The sequence below is a fragment of the Choristoneura fumiferana genome, chromosome 8 (assembly GCF_025370935.1).
Source record: "Choristoneura fumiferana chromosome 8, NRCan_CFum_1, whole genome shotgun sequence".
Classification (NCBI taxonomy): Eukaryota; Metazoa; Arthropoda; class Insecta; order Lepidoptera; family Tortricidae; genus Choristoneura; species Choristoneura fumiferana.
The window spans coordinates 1507509-1528070 of NC_133479.1; the positions used below are offsets into that span (position 1 = coordinate 1507509).

At 40.0% G+C, this 20562-nt stretch overlaps 1 protein-coding gene and 1 pseudogene across 1 annotated transcript; one reads left to right on the forward strand and one right to left on the reverse strand.

Annotated features, from left to right (window-relative positions):
* Positions 1-443: 443 nt before the first annotated feature.
* Positions 444-8018, reverse strand: LOC141430103 (diphosphoinositol polyphosphate phosphohydrolase 2-like). The gene is made up of 3 exons (XM_074090645.1): positions 7554-8018; positions 7318-7473; positions 444-1520 (listed from the first exon to the last, which is right to left on the reverse strand). The coding sequence occupies exons 1-3, from the start codon at positions 7650-7652 to the stop codon at positions 1311-1313; spliced, it is 465 nt and encodes a 154-aa protein (XP_073946746.1). The 5' UTR covers positions 7653-8018; the 3' UTR covers positions 444-1310.
* Positions 8019-8282: 264 nt separating this feature from the next.
* On the forward strand, positions 8283-19904 carry LOC141430101 (uncharacterized; annotated as a pseudogene).
* The last annotated feature ends 658 nt before the right edge of the window (positions 19905-20562 follow it).

Consider the following 20562-nt stretch of genomic DNA (forward strand, 5'->3'; position numbering starts at 1 on the left):
TCATGGCGTGGAATGGAGAAAACGCAAGTGTCACCGTAACCATCCTATCCGAAAAGTACTATAATAATAAATATACTTCGTTTTTGTTAGTTTTAGAAACGGGGTAAACAATCTTGCCGAGTCATTTATTGAAAAACGTTAAAAAAAGCTACTATTACTTATAATACCAAAATAATGTAAATGATTATATGACCTTGTTAATTGTTACATATTGGCTGTGACTTATTTTTCAATAAAAAGACACAAGATCGCTTACCTTCTTTCTAATGCTAAAAAAACGAAGTATAGGTATGTTATTTAACTTAAAATGCTTGAACACGGCAATTTTGTTTCAAAACTTTTCCTCCATCTTTTTACTGTCGAGCCCACAATAATGTTAACAAGAGGAATATAACCATCATTTGTATTTCCTTCTTAAACTGATGACTACGTTTTGCACGCTATCCTTATTTTTGGTGTTTTCAAAGTACAAAATTGCTATATCTGCAATAACCCATTTTTGAGTCATTAACAAGATCGACGACTCTATATAGATTGAACCAGTAAAAAGAATGGCCTGTTATAAAAATAGGCGCGCGCTTTTTTTTTAACGTGCGTCTAAGTCTATTCCACTTATCATTATCTGTGGTCGAACCTCAGTTTCTATCACGAGCCTCTTTACTGTATACACTGTGAATTATAATTAATTAAAATATTTCAGCATATAATTAAGCAAGTTTGACTGAGCGCCCATGCAAATGATTTTCAGAATTTTTTGCCTGTGGTTGACCAATGTTGCCATACAAAGCCGCTGTTCCACGATTAAAGATCTCCCCACATCCATCGACGTGGAATCGCCTATAGCCGTTAAAAAATGCTTTGTCCACGCAATATGAGCGAAAAAGAAGTTTCCTCTCTTTTTCGTTCTTATTGCGTGGACATAAAACATTTTAATCGGCTAAATCGCGCGTTGTGGGGAGACCCTACAGCGTCAAAGGTTTCACCACATCCCGAATAAAAAAAAAACACTGAAAAACCATTAAAGTCACCGGCACTAATAATCTAATAAAATAAAGTGCACATAAATTTCCAATACGACTCTATTTGACTCTAGCCGGTAGGAAGTGTTTGATATTTTTGCACACCCCGCTGTGGCAGATTATAATGCAGGGGTAGTCAGTTAAGCTGAGTTAACAATTCGCTGAAATATCCCAGATAGATTTGACACCACGCTCCAAATAAACGTCTGCAAAAGTTAAAACACCCCGCCTTACTCGTGTTCGCGTCAGCCATTTTCTCACACCAGGTCCACTCACAGCCTGCCAGCCAGCTTAGCTCCCGTCGGGGTCGGGCTTGCGGCTCCGGCGCAGCTGCTGCAGATAGTGCCGTTGGATCGGCTTATGGAGCGCGAGCTGCGCGAGCGCGTCGTCGATGGAGAACCACTGCCGCTTGCGGCCCATGAGGCGGGCGTCCTCCCACTCGGCCAGCTCCTGGGTGACGGTCATGACGTACACTTCCGTTCGGTGCTTGTGCTCGCGGTTCTGGAAATAATATAAAAAAAATCAGGCGGGCTTTAATAAAGCCGCTTTGAAACAATAATAATGCACTTATTTCATCATCAGCTTTTATCATCATCAGCTGGAAGACATCCACTGCTGAACAAAGGCCTCCTATTTAGAACCCCGCCACAAATAAACGACAACTCGCCACTTGCATCCCTGTTACCCGCAACCCTCACGATTACTATTATTGTATTGTCACCAAATTTACATAAGTATGCCAAATATCAAGTCAATCGGACCGCTGAAAGTGGGTCAAATTTAGCTTCCAAGATTTGACCCAAACAAATAAATAAACAGGACACTGACTAGCTAAAGAAATGCTTGAAATAAAAAATGTGATATTGAAAATGAGGCGGTTGAATCGCTCCAATGATGAATGGCCTAGCCACATTAATAGAGTTCCGTATGTCACCCATCGGACACGGGACCCTAAAAAACTCGGCAGTAATTAGAACCGTAACGAACGCCGTCTACAGCAAACGCTCGAGACAAGGTCGGGGTCGATGGCCGCTGCTAAGACACCGCTAATCGAATTTTGCAATGAATCACTGAGGCTACACTCATACAAGCACTCCTTGTATGGCATATGACCATGACGCACCCGACGAGCCTCCATTTTTGAGACGTCACAGAGTTTTTGATTGTACAGTCACCAGCATTAATATCTGCCACAGCGGAGCGTGCAAAAATATCTGACACGTCCTTCCGGCCCTAGAAATAGAGTCGTATCACATATTTATGCACGCTTGTTGTAACACATATAGGTGCTGTGACTACGCTCTGTTTACGTGAGAGTGAAGTACCTAACCTAAAATGGAACCAGGTTCAAAATAGGTAAAATCGTGGACTATTTTATTAACTAAAAAATACTAGATTAACTTTTTTCATTGTAGGCTCTTTTAACTTTTTCTGATGTGTCTACCCTTGTTTCTGTTATCCTATCAAGCATTCGAAGATTAACTGGAAGATATCCCTTTATGGGATATGGAAATTCCGGGATTGTACGGTCAGGGACTTAAATTCATGGACCACCACAACCATTTCACAGTAAACGTCATAGTGACATGGCATTAATTAACAAGGTAAACTCATTCTCATCTCAAGGCTCATGAATTAGTCCTTGACCGTACTAAATTCCAAACAATTTTGTCTTTTAATCCTGGCGGTTGAGATTTCAAGATTTTATCCGGATGCCGTGGGAATATCGGAATTTAAAGTAGCCTAATGTTATTCCAGATGTCCAGCTATCTACATAATTATTACATTTTATCCCAATCCGTTCAGCCGTTTTAAATGGTTTTAACGTGAAAAAGTAACACACCCACAAACGCACCCCCGTACACACACACTTCCGCATTTATAATATTAGCAGGATACGTTAATTTCCAAGTAGCCATTGTGGACTTATTAATAAAATAAAGCCCAAGTGCAGCAAAATCAACAAGCAACCTTTGTTAGTAACTTCACTATTATGCACATTTCCGTTACAAGGAAGTCGGGAAACAACCGTTTGCAATAGTTTGTTATTGTACGAGATTACATTTGACTTTCAGAGTTAACCAAGGTCGTGCAACAAAATTAAGATACCAAAGCTGCAAAGATACAACATAAGTTAAGACTAACTTGAAAGTTTATGTAAGACGTGTGTACATTATACCTACACTGAACAATAATATTGTCAAAAATGTGACTGAAATCCTTTTTTGGAATCCCCTCAACAATAAATTCACTATAAATGAACTAAAATAATTTCCTTGCTCACCCGCGACCTTATGACAGCTAAGCTTATGCAAAATATGCGTGTTCATGCAGTTCTTCCACCTCCACACTGTAAGAACACACACAAATCACACAAACCCATCTCTTCTTCTTACAGTGTGGAGGTGGAGGAACTGCATGAACACGCATATTTTGCATAAGCTTAGCTGTCATAAGGTCGCGGGTGAGCAAGGAAATTATTTTAGTTCATTGATACGGACCTCCGCAAAGTAACGCCTGATTCAATAAATTCACTATACTTATTTGTTTCTTAGACGGGCTATGCAAATCTAAATAAATAAAAACAAATCGTAAAATGTGTTGCCAAGCGCAAAACTCGGGAACGGCTGAACCGATTTCACTAATTATTTTTTGTTGAGTTCGTTATTGTCAGGAGAAGGTTCTTATGGGAGATTATTTAGAAATATTGCAACGGGGGCGAAGCCGCGGGCAACAGCTAGTATTTTAGCTAGTACTTTGTAGCTAGTATGTTTGTGATGTTTCTCAAAATAAATCATTCATTATCATATTATTGATTGAATCATGCAAATGCGGATACTTTTACTTAGGGTCTCCCCACACCTATGGACATGGAATCTGCTTTAGCTAATCAAAAAACGGTTTTTAACCCCTCGACGCAAAACGAGGGGTGTTATAAGTTTGACCGCTTTGTGTGTCGTGTGTCTGTCTGTGGCACCGTATTCCGGTATTCGGGATACCCGTAAAAGTAACAAATTTGGAGTTGAAATAAAAAAATACAAAAAGACTCCAAAAAACCGTTAGTAGCGACATCTCTTGTCTGGGTGAGCGGTTGGTTCCGAAAGAGTGTGACGTCTCTCGATGAGAGCGGAACATAAATGTCGCTAGTGCTGCTGCATAAGTAGCGTAGTAGAAATAAGCAACCTGAGATAGGTATGCATAGGAAAAATTCGTGTCTAGATACCTGTCCAGCGGTGGTGTAGGGGTTATAGCACGCAGCACGGATTGCTGAGGACCTGGGTTCGATTCCCAGCGCTGGTCTCTTTTTCTGGTTTTTCTGTGCATCCATGTCTCAGTTTGTATTTTCGATATGGTTTCACGGGATACCCGTAAAAGTAACAAATTTGGAGTTGAAATAAAAAATACAAAAAGACTCCAAAAAACCAATCATAATTTGATTGCTTAGTAGCGACATCTCTTGTCTGGGTGAGTGGTTGGTTCCGAAAGAGTGTGACGTCTCTCGATGAGAGCGGAACATAGATGTCGCTAGTGCTGCTGCAAAAGTAGCGTAGTAGAAATAAGCAACCTGAGATATGTATGCATAGGAAAAATTCGTGTCTAGATTCTTGTCCAGCGGTGGTGTAGGGGTTATAGCACGCAGCACGGATTGCTGAGGACCTGGGTTCGATTCCCAGCGCTGGTCTCTTTACCTGGTTTTTCTGTGCATCCATGTCTCAGTTTGTATTTTCGATATAAAAGCAGTAACTATTTTTTAATTTTAAGGAAAGTAAATAAAAATCGCTTATTCATCCGCGCATCGATTTTGAAAATGTCAAATTTTCCACCATCTCTACACTAGTCTATGCTACTACAGATTATACACATGTTTCAATCAAGAAATAACATCAGATTTTGATGAAGATTTTCCAAATGAAAAATAAATATTGAAATCCAAGTGAATTTTGGTAAAAAAAGTGATTAGACATCTAGTTAAAAGACACAAATTATAGCTAAATGTGTTATTGATTCGATCCAGTGAGTGTTTACACAAGAATTTTGATGAAATTGGTTTGTTTACACTTTTAATAAATTGGATAGGCATAACATATACCCAAATTGTATACAACAAATCAACTCTATCATACTTAACACAAAGATGATTCTAAAGCAATTTCATGTGGCCAGATACAATGTTAAGAAAGTAAGCGGTTGATATGTAAAACCAGGGATGGATTAGCTATTACATTTGGCGGAGTAGGCATATTACCTAGGGGCCCCGCACGAAATTGAAAATGATTCATATGTCTTCAATAAAGGGCACAGGCGTCCTCTCATAATGAGAGGACTTGGCTATGGCTTCAATGCTGACCCAGTGCAGATTGGGAACTTCACACGCACCATTGAATTTCTTACGCGCAAAATATAGCAATATAGTACAGTACACAGCACACAGTTTTTTTTTTTTTTTTTTTTTTTTTTAACTGGATGGCAAACGAGCAAGTGGGTCTCCTGATGGAAAGAGATCACCACCGCCCATAGACACCTGCAGCACCAGGGGGATTGCAGATGCGTTGCCAACCTAGAGGCCTAAGATGGGATACCTCAAGTGCCAGTAATTTCACCGGCTGTCTTACTCTCCACTCCGAAACACACAGTGCAAGCACTGCTGCTTCACGGCAGGATTAGCGAGCAAGATGGTGGTAGCAATCCGGGCGGACCTTGCACAAGGTCCTACCACCTGCAACAGTGGCACAGTAGTGGCGTGGCGCTGTAATAATTGGATTCCCATCTGAGTGAGACCTTGAAGGATCTGGGGGATTACTGTCTAACGCACATTGAACCACATTTATTACTGTTATCACTACTTTGAAAATCGGAATTTGAAACTGAATGTTGTGGTTTTCACCAAATGGAAATGATTGGTATAAGTAGCTGCAAACTTCTTATTAGGTGAATGATGTGTGATCATTGATTAATCACTGATCAAGATATCTGCCGGCCACATTATGCCACCACAGTGGCAAAACTAGATTTATTTATTTTTATTCCATTTTTTTTTGAGGCTTTAATGCACTTGTGTGACTAAGCCAGCCTCATTGAAAGACTCGATGTCCACATTCATCAAACACTCCTATTGCGATGTCCAGATTATCTGGCTGTAAAGGAGTGCTTGATGAACCTGTAAATTCGTACTGCACTTCACTGCACCATTGAACAGGTCCAAATCACTCAACCACCTCTCGCGGATATCCTTAGTCAATACACACTCCACCAAAAAATGTATTAAGTCCTCAATCTTATTACAATCCATGCACATGGGGGATTGAACTACTTTCATTATACTTAAAAATTTATTCAATGGAACATGTCCTGACCGCACTCGAAACGCCCACACAAGTAAATCCGTGGGGAGGCTGGCACAATCGAACCAGGGCACCCTGAAAATTTTGTTCTGTATTGTGTTGTACCAAGATAACAATGCCAGTTTGATTGCCTTAGGCAGATAAAGATGAAGTTACTTAATCGATTCAGTTTCAAAGTTCAGTCGCCACATTAGGCAAACTGACTAATATAATGACGTCAGTAGTTCGCCAAAGTAGTTTCAAACTAGCTTAGCCTGGCCTAAGTCCCCTTATGTCCATGACCAAACCTAGGGTGCAAGCCACATACCTGCTTAATAGATATGTTGGTTAATGTATGTAGATCATTAAGGACGCACAACATTATTTTCTTCACTTGTAACAATTGTAATGTAACATTGCAGTAGATCCTAGATACTCAAATCCTGACTGTTTTTAACAGATGTAGTACTTAAGACCTAGATGTGAGTCAATACTGTTGATATTTTGCATATTATTGCAACATATTTCAAATTATGTAATGAACAATTTGTTTTTTATGAAGTACATTTCAGGAGGATACCTATATGTAGGTTACTGAGCCGTAGGTGGTTAGAGATTGCTATAAAAGAGTAAATTAAATACTTTCATGCAGCTGGCACCAGTTCAATGTTCATTTTCAGAAATTTGACATTATTTCATAAAATCTGTAGTGGTTTGCGTCTTAGGAAGAGAATATAAACTTTATTAGGTACTCAAGGAGTGCAAATGTATGTGTTGATTGAAAATCTGTTACAACATAAGAGATCTGGGACATAACTTTACACAAACTAATTACTTTTATTTAAAATGTTCTTTGAGATTAGCATGATCCCATCTGTCTACAGTTAATAAAAGAACGATATGAAAAGACTTCTTAATAAAAGGTATTCCAAGCATATGTTAGTTTTATGTTTACGTCGCGTCAGATGAACACATACCTCGAAGACGCCGAGGCAGCGGCCGAGCTTGCCGATGACGCCGGCCTCCTCCAGCACCTCCCGCATCGCCGTCACCGAGGGCTCCTCCTCGGGTTCCACGCCGCCGCCCGGCACGATCCAATTATCCGGTCGCCGGGAAGATGTCACTAACAACACCTGCCCGAACACAAAATCATTATCTCACACGATCAGAGAAGGAACGAACAGGCGCAGCGACCAACAGTTGTCATGCTAACCTCCGTTTCGGCGTCCGATCGCACACATATACAAGCTGCACGGCGTCTGAACCCTTCTTCGTCGTAGATCCGGATAGAGTTGGGCTTCTCCTTCACCATTTCGAGTAAACACGTAAACGCGAACGAAACAGACGATCACGAACGAAAAACGGACATCAAATATAAAGTAAATTATCAACCGAACGAATTTTTTAGTGATCAACAAACGCCATAACTGAGGTATCCTGTGATAAACGTATCCATTTTCGACTAATTGATGAGTTACACAACGTACATGTAAAATGAAACTATAATAACGATAACACTACAATTAGAGCAATATTTCAGCTATAACTAGCTCTTGATCGCGTATTTCGAGCCCATGTTGAATGGTGCCTGACGTTTTCTTTGCGAAAATCGAAATAGGTTTTGGAAAGCAAAAGCAAGGGACTATCAGCTGACAGCCGGACGGAAGAAGGAAACAAGATTGCCATGCCACGCCGTGGCCACTTAGAATGTTGCTAGCTGAGAACGAAAAGAACATTCGATAAACGGTATCTTTGTAGCTAAAAAATTCATAACCGTTTTTTGCGTATTAAATTAAAGTTGGCTAGTAAAAATTACTATAACTTATAAATAATAATTAATGGCACTATGTTGGCTAACATGGCCAAAATATCATTGAAATTCAAGCTACAGAATAACGCCTTGGCTTCCACATCAAGCCTTAAATTGTCTATATACTTTTACTTTTTTTCTGACATTTGACAGTGAATGCAGTTATTTTAAAATTTTGATTTGTTTGTTGGTTTGTGTCTAATTAATTTTGTTTAAGTTTTTTTTTTCAGGTCAGTAATGGGTAAGTAACATTATTTTACTAATACCCTTCGCTTTTTCATGAGTTTCTCATTAGAACGAAATTTAGAACCAAGATTTGTGATGTCTATTTATTTGGTTTGGTAATTGGATTTCTTTCGTTTTCAGATAGAAGCTTCGACTTAGTTGCTTTGTTGAAGCAGCAACCAACGAAGACCCACAAAGTTAAGCCTTCGCAGTTTGTGAGCGTGGCTGGAGGGGTACTGTCTAACATTTAATTAGTGATAGTTTTATAGTCCGCAGTGTACTTTAAAAATGCATGCGGTAGGTGAACGACGCCTGTGTACTAGGTGCCCGAATTATGAGTGTTAAGTGTAGCAATCTCAGTTCAGTTCCTCATTGATAACAGAAAGATGTTGATGCTAAATCTATTATTTTATAGCTTAGCTAGAAACAGTAAGCAAAATTGAAAACAACATTAATTCACATAATTCAGGTACCATCTTACATTACTTAAGAACACAGTTACCTACTATTTGTAATAATAGTATGAATTCGAATTGCAGGTCCAAAAGCGGCTGGAGACCAATATAAAGAATAGAAAAAGCAGTCGCCTGTCAATTTTTGACAGGATACGGAACATACCCAAAGAGAGTCCACGGCCACCTCCAATATCTGAGGTCCAGCTAAAAGGGGAGCACAGGAAACAGCAGTTAGAAAAATGGAGGGAGGAGAAAGACAAGAAGAAAAAGGCAGCGGCTGCACAGAAGAAAAAACCTTTTGTAGCAGGGGTTTCACACCGGAACACGTTTGGGCCCCCCTCCACCGCCAAGACCTGTGCCAAGTACTTCTGGTCGTGTCACAAGGTCCCAAGCCTTGAGGCAACGTAGTGAGCAATCCAAGCAACCCCAGTCTTTTGCTCCCAGTAATGCTGCATTTAAACCACCACAGTTTAAAAATACAAAGGTTCCCACTCTGGCGCCTGTAGCAAAAAAAAAGACCAACAATAAAACTAAACCAGCCCTGACTTTTGAGCCGGTTTTGCCAAAAACTACCCAAAACTCAAGAACACGATCCAAAACAGTATTAAACAAGCCAAATTTACAAACAAACAAACCAGACAAAGTGACTCTCAAACCAAATGAAAAGACCAAAGGAAAACTCAAGAATCCATCTCCTAAACTAAGAAAATCAATCACAAGATCCATTGAATCCGCTAAATCCTCGGATTCAGGAATGACATCATCGTCATCAGTGTCCTTAGAAATGAGTACACCTAAGAATGTTCCAAGAAGCGAGTCCAGTTCAGAGGAGAAGCTCCGATCCCCTAAGTCTGTAGCATCTTTGACACCGGAGCAGATCATTGAAGAGGTCAAGAATATTAGTCCATGCGTCACAATGTCCCGAGGGAAGGATAATGCCAGGAGAGAGATGAAGAAGAAGCTGGCTGAAGGTTTGATTTATTTAATTTAATCACCCCTCGGGTGAAGTACCAAGACCTCCTAACTGAAAGCTATCTAAGTTGCATGTTAGAGATTTATCAGCTAGGTCTTGGTACTTAACCGTCGCGGCCTATTATTATGAGAAGAGGCTTGCATAATTAAATCTAGCAGTTGAATGAAGTTTATGGTGAAACCTACACATTCCATCATGAGGAAACCTACATAAACCTACAAAGCAATTCAATGTTGTGTGTGAAGTTCCCAATCCGCACTGGGCCCGCGTGGGAACTACGGCCCAGCCCCTCTCATTCTGAGAGGAGCCTGTGCCCATCAGTGGGACATATATAGGCTGGGATGATAACTTATAAACAAACTTTTGAATATCTCTTTTATTTTATTAAACAGATTTTTTTACTTACAGGGATGTTGGATGAAGACAATAGCAATATGGACAGCGTAAATCATTTCCGGAGGCAGCTGGACTCGGAGATCTCTCGTATCACAGGCATATGTGAAGAGTGGGACAAGATCTTTGCACAGACCGTCTTGCCGGAACCTGTTCAGGTAATATAATTAGGCTCTACCTGTGGCGTGTTTTTTTTTTATATGATAGGGAGACAAGCAGGGAGGTCACCTGGTGGAAAGCTATCACTGCTGCCCATGGACACCCATAGCATAAATAAGTTGAATTACGAATGCGTTGCCAGCCCTTTGAGATAAGAGTAGGCTTGTTTTTTTAACCCCTGACGCAAAAAGTGGAGTGGAGTCTTATAAGTTTGACCGCTATGTATGTCTGTCTGTGGCACCATAGCTCTTAAATGGGTGGACCGTTTTGAATGCGGTTTCTTTTATTTGAAATCAGGTATGCAGAACACTTGTAAAATTTCAAGCTTTTCTTCAGTGATAGATATTAGCATTTTGTGTGTAAAAAGGTTCCAATCCTATGGAAATGTCGGAATTAAAAGTATCCTAGGTGTTATTCCCAGAGTGTCAGACCAATGACTCTTCTTGTCTCCCTCTCATACATTATTATTATTATTATTATAGCCTCTTTATTTCCATTTTGAATCAATCATCATCATTTATAATCATAAGTGCATGCATTACATATTCAAATCAATCATTATTTCATTACACCAATTATTACATATACTTAAAAAAATTACATAACATTTCATTTCATAATAAAAAGCAATTAGTTAAAAAAAAAAAAACAATATGGACCCCTCAACGGGTAAAGGCCTCCTCCATTTCGTTCCACAAGTGTCTGTTCTTTGCTTTAGTAAGACAGTTTTCGCCAGCATTTTTCACTAATTCATCCTCCCATTTTTCTTTCGGTCTACCTCTTTTTCGCTTGTTGGTTGGACCTTGCCAATAAGTTACTAACTGTGCCCATTTTTCTTTATTCATGCGTGCAATATGACCTGCCCATTTCCATTTAAGTTTTTTCGCGTGTTCCAGAGCGTCTATTAATTTTGTTGTTTTTCTTATCTCTGTGTTTCTTTTTTTGTGAATTCTTTGTATGTTTAATACACTCCTTTCCATAGCTCTCTGGCATACTTGTATTTTATTTTCAATTTTATTATTATATGTCCATGTTTGGCAGCCATATGTAAAACAGGGTAGTAAACATGAGTCCATAACTTTTTTCTCAAGTGTCATACGTAACAAATAAAAATAAAAAAGTTTTAAGTAAGTTTTATAGCTAAACTCAAGATTTGTATCCTAATTAAGCTTGTTATTAATTCTATTTTATAATTTTAACAGGTTCCCCGCGTTACAGGCGAAGCCTAGTGGAACCCCTGGTAATTCTTGGCAAGCACTGTATTTTTTTGTAAACAAAAACGTTTGTCCCCAGGAGCTGGTGCTGACGGCGGTGGGCCAGGCGCGCCTGCTGATGTCGCAGAAGATGCAGCAGTTCGCGGGACTGGTGGAGCGCTGCGCGCGCCCGCCGCCCGGCGCCGCGCTCGTCACGCCCGCAGACCTCGCCGGCTTCTGGGACATGCTCTTCATGCAGGTACCTGGAAACGTGATCCTAAACTAATAACTTTTTTGTTAAATATTTCATTTTTAATATAAGCTTCTTTTTTTTGGCGACTGTACGTACTTACACTTCCGTACCAAATTTCAAGTCAATACTATTTACCATTGAGGAGTTCCGTCCGGCAGAGACGATCCTGGTCAGACTACTAGGATTTCACTGCCAGATTATTGTATTGTCACCAGATTTACATAAGTATGCCAAATTTCAAGTCAATTTGACTACTGGGGCTGGGGGAGGGTCAAATTCAACTTGCAAGATGATGCATGTAAAATAATGTAAAAAAATGTACATGTACGATGCATGAAAGATGGCTTAAAATGCATAGTGGAGGCGTAGCATGCATTGAAGCCAGGTGGAGAGGGGTACTTGTAATTAGTTTAATTAATTGAGATTCTGCTGAACTAAACCGTAGAAGAGCAAGGGTCACCTACATAGTTAAAAAGCCATGTAACACGGAGAACAGATGACCGTGGGGCCGAAAAGTTCTCGAATGGAGACCGCGGTTCGGCACAAGATGGACGGATGACCTGGTTAATTAAAGCCGCGGGTTCACGGTAGATACAGGCCGCTTCCAACCGAAGGAACTAGAAGTCTATGGGGAAGGCCTATCTCCAACAGTGAATGGCCAACGGCTGATATGATGATGATGGTGACAGCTGAACTTAAGCCGGTTTAACAGGTGGAGAACGTAGACATCCGCTTCAAGAAGTTGCAAGAGCTGCGCGCGCGCGAATGGACGGAGGAGGCCCGCCCTCGCCCCCGCCCCGCGCCGCCCGGCTCGCGCGCCCCGCCGCCCGCCCCAAGCCCGGCGCTCCCGGCGGGCCCAGCCGCCTCAGGGACATGATCGCTGGTAAATCTCATGAGACCCATACACCCCTTCCCAGAAGACCTATAGTTAAAACATGCTTTACAGGTACTACCTAGCTGAACTGCCTTCATCAGACCTTCTACTTTTAGTCAAAATCTACCTTAAGATCACTAACAAGCTCAAATACGACTAGTTGACCTCATTATGACATGAAGTCAAAATTTTATAAACAAACGGTTTACCTTTTAGAAGGGCCCAGGACAGAAGCTCGATTTCAAACATATGAAATTTAAACTTTCCATTTCGCTAACGAATCCCTGTATCGGAAAGTCATCTTCGCGACGCTTTGATTTTAAAAGACCAATCCAACGATGCCCCACACTAAGATTAGACGAGTAAAAATCCTGCTTCACATTTATAGGATGTACCAAAAAAAATTTTTTTTAAGAAAGAAAGAAAAGGCTTATTTTGGTTCCATCAGCACTACCACCGTACAGTAATTAGATTAAACACTTAAACTAACAATAAAAACTAAATTACACATTTTACATTTTATTTTATCACTTTGTTAGCATAGTTGTTACATGTATCCATACAAAATTACAGCTTTCTAGCACTAATAGTCTCTAATGTAAGTCACGGACGGATGCGTTTTTGCCATTTTGGCTATGGAATCCTAAAACATTATTTTGCATTATATTCTTATTAAATGAAAATGAAAAGATTTATTCGGGACACACACATAAATAATAGATACAGAACAAAAACATAATAATAATAGAGTGAAATAAAATAAAATGAGAATACAAAATACAAAAAATATATATATATATATATGTGCCCGAAATGGTCCTGCCTCAGCATAAAATGCGGACTCCTTTGGTGGAGCCAGCGCTGGTCTTCCGGCGAGACCATATTAAGGATTATAAATATTAAGGATTTAAAAATCCAACTGCTCTTTCCAGCCGCAAGAAAAGCCAAGAAGAATCAAGAGTCTCAGTCGTCCGAAAACTCGAGTCAGAGAAGTCCGTGACTCCGCCGGAGAGCAAGACCTTCGACGCTGGCTTCTTCAGCGTGTCCTCGCCTCTTAAGAAGCAGGGCTCGGGGCCCGCCACGCCCGCCAACAAGTCCAGTCTGCTGAAGAGTGTGCTGTCCAGCGAGGCTAGGAAGGCTTCTGCTTCTAAGGTTGGTTCTTAATCGAGTCAACATCATCCCAGCCTATATACGTCCCACTGCTGGGCACAGACATCATAGAATGAGAGGGTTTGGGCTGCAGTTCCCACGCAGGCGGATTGGGAACTTCGAGTGAATAATGTTTGTTCATCGTATTTTTTCGGAAAAGCTAGTATTTATCTTGCTATCTCAAATAACCCTTAATTTGACAAAATTTAAAAAAGTTCATGATTCAAGCGTCGTCGGTACCTTATAGTCCAAAAAATTCTACATAAAAAAAAATACAAAAAGATAGTCTTGAATAATGGGTCTAGTGTGACTTCAGAGTGAGAAATACGACGGCAAAACATTATTCGCTACATGTGTATGGGCACTGGCAGAATTTTACAGTTTGAAAAAAATATATTTTTTATTTTATTTAAAGCACACATATACAATCTTACATTAGTAAACGTATAAGTTAAAACAATATAAAAAACCCCCAAGATTCATAAATACTTAATAGATACTTTACGACGCGTAAACCACGCGTCGTACAAGTCAACGCACGTAAAAAGAGCTCTGGGTGGCTAGTGGAGGGGATACGTTTGCGCATCTGTCAACTAACAAGCCAATGGCGTGACGGCCGCGCGCGCTCCTACGCCCCCTCCCGCGTCCCCCACTGCTCCGTCGCCAATTTGGTCCGTATTTCGCTCACTGCACAGGTGTCGCCAGGAGCTCTTTTTACGTGCGCTGATTTGTACATAATTGTACTGTAAGAAATACGGCGTAAGGCTTAGATTTCAATATTTAACATAAAAAAAAAAATAAAAAAAAAATATATCACTGGACAATTCACACCAATTGACCTAGTCCCAAAGTAAGCTTAGCAAAGCTTGTGTTATGGGTACTAAGCAACGGATAAATATAATTATATAGATATAGATACATACCTAAATACATATTAAACACCCTAGACCCGAGAACAAACATTCGTATTTTTCATACAAATATCTGCCCCGACACGGGAATCGAACCCGGGACCTCAGGTTCTCTAACCACTAGGCCATCTGGTCGTCAAATCGAATTGAATGGGTTGAGTTGTTATAGTGTGCGAAGTCTTATCTGGTCGTCCACACAAGCATACTGTTAATTAAACCTTCGAACAGTGATTGTTACCAAGGCCGTGGCTTATTTGCTCATCTGTGCAGCATTATGTTTAGAGAACAATTCATGAACAACATACCTCAATGAAGCCGACTTCGATGTATGACGCTCGCTAATCCGTAAAGCCGCAATAGTCCGCACCGCCACTTAACTAGTTTTAAGGCGTATAAAGTTTGTTATTATTTACACACAAAAATATTTACAATGTCTATAATCACAATTAATATTTATTTTACAAAACAGAGCACAACCGCACCAATATATGTCCGCCGGATTTTTTTTTTTAAGTGTCGCTGACTGCCGCCTTTTTTACGGTCGAAGGCGCGCGGTAAAGGACTTGCGCCAATCAGCCACCGACAGCAAGAGGATGAAAATTCAAAAAATTGTTCGCCATCCAAAATACTTGCACACATACAAACAAACAAGCGAAGTTTACCTCTTCTGTGTATTTTTTTTATTATTATTATTCGACTGGATGGCAAACGAGCAAGTGGGTCTCCTGATGGTAAGAGATCACCACCGCCCATAAACATCTGCAACACCAGGGGTATTGCAGATGCGTTGCCAACCTAGAGGCCTAAGATGGAATACAATACAATACAATACAATAACTCTTTATTGCACACCAACACAGTAAGCAGTAAAGAAAATACAAGTATATACATAGAGATTTCCTAAGGTACGGTAGGTATACCTCAAGTGCCAGTAATTTCACCGGCTGTCTTACTCTCCACGCCGAAACACAACAGTGCAAGCACTGCTATTTCACGGCAGGATTAGCGAGCAAGATGGTGGTAGCAATTCGGGCGGACCTTGCACAAGGTCCTACCACCTGCAAGAGTGTATTGTTATCGATAATAAAGTAGTTGCGTTTACATTTTCAGACATCAACTTCCTTCGCCATGCTGCGAGCGTCGTTGATGAGCAAGAACGTGGATATTGATGGTGTCTCTCCTCTCATGGTGTGTATTTTTATGGATCCTTACTTTACTTTATAAGATCACTTTGTCGTCCGTTTGTCCATGTCACTCAAAAAGGTTTATTAGGAACGCTTCGATGGAGGTATCAACTTGGCTAGAAATTACGTAACCAAAAAAAAGTTGGAAACTCCCGATTTTGTCACTTCAAAGTTCAATATCTCAAAAACGGCTGACCGGATTTTGATAAAACATGTCTAAGAACCATCGCTAGAAAAGCTACATTCAATTAGAAAAAAACCGCATTCAAATCGGTCCACCCGTTAAAGAGCTACGGTGCCACAGACAGACAGACACACACAGACACACACAGCGGTCAAATTTATAACACCCCTCTTTTTGCGTCGGGGGTTAACAAGAATACAAGTGTTCTGCTACCCCTTAATCAGTGAAAAAATCAAATTTCTAAGTCATTTTTTGAATCGGGCATTACTTGTTGAAGTATTAATTAACTATAAATTATTACTTTGCTCATCCGCGTCTTTACGATAGCTACATCTATGTAACAAATGCCACGTCCACATTGTAACAAAACACACACAAACCCAACTCTATGACTACCACCACACTATGCTGTATTGCTGGAGCGTTTCGCATTCAATCAGAGTTCATCTTCAGAGCAACACCATACTACCAGATGTTAGACTAACAAACCAATACATAACATAGCGTTCATAAGGCCGCGGGTGAGCAAAGTAATTGTTAAAGGTCAAAGTAATTATGTTTATTTCATTGATCCGCAAATTATCGCCTGATTCAATAAATTAATTAATACCACGTAATTTCTTACTTAGCAAACTCCAACCATGACACCGGTGAACCTCTTCGCCACTCCAGCCCGCAGCATCCTCAAGCAATACCCGATCAGCTCCAAGAAGCCGGAGAAGCTTAAGATGGTGCTGTTCCACGAAGAGGCAGAGGCTAGTTCCCCCACGTCTTACACCAGCTGCGGGAACGAGGAGGTCCAAGAGGTCGGGGTTAAGGAAGAGGTTAAAGAGGAGGTTAAGGAGGAGAAAGAGAATAAGCCGGCGCCCAGAAGGCGGTCTAGGTGAGTCTTCATAATGAATATTTATAATGGGTCAGTGAACTTTTAGTGTACCATGTTGCCATGGTGACGTCCCCTGAGTTACTTATTAAAAGAATGATTTTAAGCAGGGTTTCCACCAGAGATGTGCGAGGATGTGTTGCGAGGAATGTCACTAACCAATAGGAACGCTTCATTAACCTCGCCTCGCTCCGCTCAGCTGTTTCCACCAGAGATGTGCTGTGCGAGGATGTGTAAATGAAGCGTTTCTATTGGTTAATGAAAAACACATCCCTCGCAACACATCCTCGCACATTATTGGTGGAAACGCTGCTTTATGGTGTACAAATGCACTAAAAGTTAGGGGTTGTGACAGTTTTAAGGCAATTCCTTCATGGCTCGTCTCCTAAGCAGGCCCTCCAAATATATGCAGTAACAAGTAATTATCGTGTGTTTGTATATTTTGTTTGATTACCTTAGAAAATCTCCATAAACCTGTGTTTTTTGTGTTCAATAAAGAGTTATTGTATTGTATTGTACAGTGGGCCAAATTTTGTGCTGCTGAGTACAGTATACTCGTAAAAACACCTGAAAAAAACACTTGAAATCCTCAGGTTGTCCCGTCAGAACGCAGAAGACAAGTCGAGTCCTGTCATGACACGCAGCCGCCGCAAGAGCGCACAGACACCGCTCCTCCCCACGGACACGAACACTAACACAAACACAAACACCGACACGGACACACGGACGCGCCGCAAGCCCGACTCCCAGGAAACCCCCAAGAGGTCCTCACGACGACGGAAGAGCACTGCTGTTGTGTAGATAAGTACACTGTTTAGAATTAAAAATGGCGGTCACGCTTCGTGAAACTGAACTTACACGCTTGCTTAGGCTTGATCAGCTGTAATCGTGTATATAAATCTAAATAATTAGGGAATATAAATGTCTGCGTTAAAGTCTTACTTCTTCAGGGGTAATCTCATCCCCAGATTCGTAGCCAATGGTATGCGTACGAGTGAACGGGTCAAGTTATGGTTGTCTGTCGAGCGAAGGTCGATCCCCCGCCCTGCAGGGTTACTACGAAACTCGAAGTTCGTATCGTACCGTCCCTATCGCTCTCGTATTAAATAGTTTAAGTGTCAGAGGGAACGCACGACACGAACTTCAAGTTTCGAGTTTCGTAGTAGCCCTGCTGACATCTTTTTTTTCCAATATGAACATACAATATATTTAAACAAATACAAAAACAAGGGCGTTCAGCCTAATATCTCCTGAAACATACTGGATTAATTTTATAACATGGAGCATGTATAGAGCCGAGGGGTATAAACGTGGCCTTGGTAATACTGGTGCGCTTAGAAGATTTTGTAGCATTTATACTTATTACTTATTACTATTTATTTAGATTTATGTGGGTTAATAATTTCCCTATAGGAATTTGCGAGATCGTAACGGCAATGTTGATTTTGCCAAAAATATAGTTAATTTAGATGCTACAGTTAAATGTTTAGGCTTGTACCTCGTTGATGATTTGGTGATAGCTTTACTCTGATTCTATACTGTTTAATTATGTTTGCTTTGTAGTTTTTGTACGAATTGTAAAAGAAAATATTTCATTATCATGTAAGTTTTTAAGAGAGTGAATACTTTGTTAGAAAAAAACTTTTTTTTCACTTTACAGTGCTACCATGTTCTAGATTATGTCTTATTGGTTAGAATGTGATATCACATAATGGCGCGAGTATTGTTGCGCATAGCAGTGAATTGGGTTAGAATAATTGTATAAGTACTGTCAAAAAACAAGAGGCAGTAGAAAGAGTACGACGAAAAGAGTAGACAAGTGATGGAAGAGAAACAAACATTTTATATTCGACTTTTAATTTCCCATCAAATCAAAAGCTGTCGTAATTAAAAATTGGGGGTTTTTGAGTTAAGTGTACAGAAAGATCGAAAAAAAAAATTGCTCGATTTTTGTATTTACTTCACTCAAAAGCCCCAAATTTTGAGTTACGACAGTTTTTATTTCATGTGCGATTTATTTTGTACTCTTTAATGTCTCGCTTTTTTAACCGATTGTTAGCAAAAGAAGTACACTTATTTAATCTGTGGAGCGCTCTATGGTCACAGGAGTGTTTTTTTTACGTAACAGAATTATGATCATAGCTGTAATCATACGGCATGGGGAGTAAACATTATCATCACACTGTACTGACTTTACAATAATTATCAAACAAGTCGTCCACCTACCCACCGTGTCTCTGTCAACCTCAACACTGGCAGAATCATCAAAAAATTGATGGAGCCACTTTTCCTAAATTTGAATTGAATTGACGTTACAATATTTACCTGATGTTCCATGGCTAACAGACAAATTTGAATTTCTAATTGTAAGGCCTTGGCAGTAAAATTTTATCACACTTGGGATCATAGGAGTAATCAACGGGTTAAAATTATGTAGTTATGGAGTTTTACTTTAATGACATTTAAATTTGTGATTAAGAATAAAATTAAGATAAATGACACTTCGAAATAATGAATTTGGCGGTTTTTTTAAACGCATACTTTTCTAAATACTCATGAGACTTGTTAATATTGTTGTAATTCTTTCACATTCTTTAAAACGAAGAAGTTTTTATTATGGCAAAAATGATGCAGTACGAAAAAATTAAATTGGTCTTAAATTTATTATTATCAGTATGCCGTTTTTTTTCTACTTAAGTTTATTTAGTTTATGTAAACGCCATTAGGAAACATTTGCCCAGAAGTGGGACGCCATATAGGCTATAAAAATGCCATAGCTTTTGGCGCCTATGTCACGGGTCTATTGATATGGCTGCGTGAATTGTATGTTATTGTGTACATGTTAGTGTGTGAAATGTAAAATATCTACGACTTAGTATTGACAAGAGGTGTTTATGTTTAAATAAAGTTAGATACACGATTATTGTTGTTTGTTTGTTATAGGTTAGTAAAATCCTACTAATATTATAAATGCGAATGTGTGTGTGCGTGTGTGTGTGTTTGTGACTCTCACGCTAAAACGGCTGGATTTGAAAAATAAAGTGTGGTAAGTAGATAGCTGGATGTCTGGAATATCACATAATAGGGTACTTTTTATCTTGATGTTCTTCCTTAAATTATCATAATCGTCGTATCAGCCATAGGACGTCCACTGTTGGACATAGGCCTCCCCCATAGAACTCTAGTTGCCTCGGTTGGAAGCGGCCTTAAATTATGGCCATAATTAACCCATTCATTGTCGAGCGCCAGATTAAGTACTATGCCGCGATGCCGACGCTTCTGCAGAATAGACGCCCATCGGCGTCAGCGGCGTCACACGAGGGTCCACCAAGACGCTGATGGGCGTCAATGGCACTGAATGGGCTAAATTAGTAAATCTTATCTTATCTTATCTTAATCATCAATCATCATGGGCGCCGGTAGGATTATTTAGAGAAGGGTGCATTGCATCTCGCATCTACATATAGGAAGGTACATTTATATGGGAACTATATTTTATTATACTGTCACTTAAATTTAGATTTGTCACTAAACTGCGATACCCTAATTATTATACCCTAGTTAAGGCACTTCTTGTAA